This window comes from Uloborus diversus, chromosome 4 (assembly GCF_026930045.1).
Source record: "Uloborus diversus isolate 005 chromosome 4, Udiv.v.3.1, whole genome shotgun sequence".
In the NCBI taxonomy this organism is placed as follows: domain Eukaryota; kingdom Metazoa; phylum Arthropoda; class Arachnida; order Araneae; family Uloboridae; genus Uloborus; species Uloborus diversus.
The window spans coordinates 52,512,271-52,515,880 of NC_072734.1; the positions used below are offsets into that span (position 1 = coordinate 52,512,271).

The 3,610-nt window shown below is 34.1% G+C and overlaps 1 protein-coding gene across 1 annotated transcript; it reads left to right on the forward strand.

Moving 5' to 3' along the window:
• Positions 1–1,130: 1,130 nt before the first annotated feature.
• LOC129220569 (tigger transposable element-derived protein 4-like) lies at positions 1,131–3,016 on the forward strand. The gene is made up of 2 exons (XM_054854999.1): positions 1,131–1,574; positions 3,008–3,016. Exons 1-2 carry the CDS (start codon positions 1,131–1,133, stop codon positions 3,014–3,016), a joined length of 453 nt encoding a protein of 150 aa, XP_054710974.1.
• The last annotated feature ends 594 nt before the right edge of the window (positions 3,017–3,610 follow it).

A 3,610-nucleotide genomic window follows, 5' to 3' on the forward strand; every position in this document is an offset into this window, starting at 1 on the left:
GGGGGGCGGTACATTTAGGACTGAAATATCCACTTTTGGGGAAAAAAGGTCGGGCGGGGACTGTTGTCTCGACAGAAGGGATTCTTTCTCGAATTAGCGTTTTGTTCTACAAAGCTGTAAGATCGTTCTAAATTTGCTGTTTTTCTTTATGTGTTAAAGAAAGCGTGTGATTGAGGGGCTGTCTCGCTTATCCCTCAAAGTTTAGACCTTAAAAAAATGGCTAAGAGAAAACTTAAAATTTTAAATTTGCAAGAAAAAGTTGAGCTGATCAAAGAAGTCGATTTAGGCATAGCAAAAAAGAAGGACATTGCATTGAAGTTTCGTGTGCCTCCAAGTACGCTTTCAACAATTTTAAAAACCGAAATGTCTACCTCCAAGCGGTTGCTGACGAAAAATTTAATGCAAAAAGAAAACGCCTTAAGGATGGAAGGTATCCACAGCTTGAAGAAGCCTTAGTAAAGTGGATGCTAGTAGCGAGAGAGAAAAATGTTCCGTTATCTGGACCAATCATACGTGAAAAAGCAGAAACTTTCGCAAAAAATATCGGCATTTCAAATTTTGAAGCTAGCACAGGTTGGCTAGACAAATTTAAAACTCGACACAACATTGTGTACCGAACCATTTGTGGCGAAAGCGCAGTAGTGGATGAAAAAATTTGCGAAGAATGGAAAGAAAAAGTATTAAAAACTATTCTAATGGAGTACAATGAAAATGATATTTTTAATGCAGATGAGACGGGACTTTTTTTCAAATGTCTCCCTGACAAAACTTTTACTATAAAAGGTGACACATGTTCGGGTGGAAAGCGGAGCAAAGAACGCATAACTGTTATGGTAGCAAGCAATATGTCATTCACGGAGAAGCTGCCTTTGCTTGTTATCGGTAAGGCTAAGAAGCCGAGATGCTTTAACAGCGTCACGTCTTTGCCAGTCGATTACACAAGCAATAGTAAAGCCTGGATGTCTTCAGAGGTGTTCAATTCTTGGCTTAAAAAAATAGATAATAAATTTATCTCAGCTGGAAGAAAAATTGTAATGTTTATTGATAATTGCCCTGCACATCCCAAGGCAGCGGCAAATAACTCAACTGCAATTCAATTTGAATTTCTTCCACCGAACACAACTTCTATCATGCAGCCTATGGATCAGGGCATCATAAAAAATTTAAAGGTTCGCTACAGAAAACGTGTTGTATTAACAATTCTACAGTGTCTGGAAGAGAATTCGGTTCCTTGCATTACTCTGCTCGACAGTCTCCGGGAACTGCGGAAAGCATGGAGTGATGTTACACAACAGACACTTGTTAACTGTTTTAAAAAGGCTGGTTTTGTAAAAGATGCATCTTGTTTGGAGCTAGATAATGAATACCAAGAAGACGAAAATATGGACGATGTAAATTTTCAAAGTGAGTGGGGCATTTTACAAAATAAAATGAACATTCCTACCGACAGAGATTTTATGGATTTTGTGTCAGTTGATGACGGATTTTTAGTGACTGAATACTCGACAGATGAAGAAATTTTATCAAAGATAACGGAAAAAAGCGAAAAAGATTCTGGTGATGAAGAGGTAGAAGTATTTGAGCCAGTGATAAAATTACCTTCGATTCAAGATGCAAAACGAGCAGCAGATATATTGCGCGTTTTTGTAGAATCGCGTCCGAATGTTCCAGTCTCTCTCTTTGACGCATTAAAAGTATCCGAAGATTATTTAGTGAAAGAACAAATATCCGCGCAAAAGCAATGTTTGATTACAGATTTTTTTAAAAAATGATACCTATGTCTTTTTTGGTAAGTTAAAAAGTTGTTCATTATGCATACAAATTTAAATTTGTTTTTCAACCTACATAAATTCTTTAATTTTTACAATTATATGTTAATTATGTCATGTATGTATATAGTATCACTGGTACATTATTTTATCACTTTTTTGAGCATGTTATAAATTTTTTGAGTTTTAGTGGTATCATTTTCTTTTTCTTCTATAGTTTTAATTTTGTTTTCGATTAGTCGAATTTTCGATAACTCGAATTTTTTTCGCGTTCCTTGCAATTTCGAGTTATCGAAGTTTCACTGTATTTCTTTTTCCATTCCCCCCCCCCTCAAGCTGGAACGTTTTGCTGCATCTATATTACGTTACATTTCATAGTTGTGCACAGTTAATTCAATAAAAACCGCGAGATTTTTTTTTCTTTGTAAAATGCTACTTTTTGCACACTATGGGGAATTTTGAAGATAACTTTTTTTTTTTGCTCTACTTAAATAAAAAAAAGGTGTTTTTTTTTTGAGTGATCTTTGTTTTTATTAGGAAATGGGCGGGGAGGTTAAAATATATAGAGATGGATAAGAAAATTTAGAGATAGATCGTAAAGGTAGATAGCCGTCGAAGGCGGCAATCTTGGCGTAAAAATGTGAATGGCACAACAAAAGGTAGAGAAATATTGATTAATACTGCTGCCAAATTTATTTAAACAGCCAAACAAAATTAAAACTATAGAAGAAAAAGAAAATGATACCACTAAAACTCAAAAAATTTATAACATGCTCAAAAAAGTGATAAAATAATGTACCAGTGATACTATATACATACATGACATAATTAACATATAATTGTAAAAATTAAAGAATTTATGTAGGCAACTTGAAGTAAAAATTTAAATGAGAAGTTAGCCAAACAGCCGCCATAGGTGGCTGCTTGCATAGAAAGGCGAATGGCGTAAGAAAGTGGACCGGCTGGTTGCCGCAGGCGGCTAGTATATATATATAAAAGAAGTAACCCCCCCCCCTGAAAGTCGGGTCTAGCTACGCCACTCGTAAAATCTCACTAACACAAACTAACACTTAAAAAAATGTTTTGAATCAAACATAAATTAATAAATTATAAAACACTTTTAAATTGAAAACATTTTAGAAAGATCTTGAACAATAGTTATGTAGCATTTTTTCTAAAAATTCCGGCATTCAACTTAACTTAGAATTATGTTATTTATAAATGTTGAACAGCAAAAGAAAGAATAAGAATATGTTACACAACACATTTTGAAGATTAGTAGGTAATATGCTACCTTGTAATAAAATACTAAGAAAAGAGAGGAGGTTGGAACAGTAAAAGAAAAGTTAAGATTATCCTCCCCCATACCCAGAACCCTTGTTTTGGCTGTGTTAGTAAGGCGGGGACAGGCACATAGCTAGAACTTTGTTAAGGGGGGGGGGGGGTGGCGGGTCCAAGGTTGCACAAACTTCAAAAGAGGAGGCAAGCTGAAGCAAAATTAGTAGCTCCTATTTACGTTTAAAAAATAAATCCAATTAAAACTAATTATGAAAATATGATAATTAAATAATTGAAATTAATAGAGCAATTAATTAGAATTAGATAACAAAAATTTTATATTAAGTGGCAAAGAAATTGTTAGTTTATAAAACTAACATTAAACTAAAAGTTATCCCGTACTAAGTTTCCAAACATGGATAGAAAAATTCCATCACAAAAGCTTCCTCTGTTCTGATGCTTTGAAAATGAGTGATATAATTCCTATTAATAAAAAGTTCACAATAAAAGAAAATTGTAAAACGAAAACTGTTCTAGGGATTACTTGGAAAACGCAGGTGATA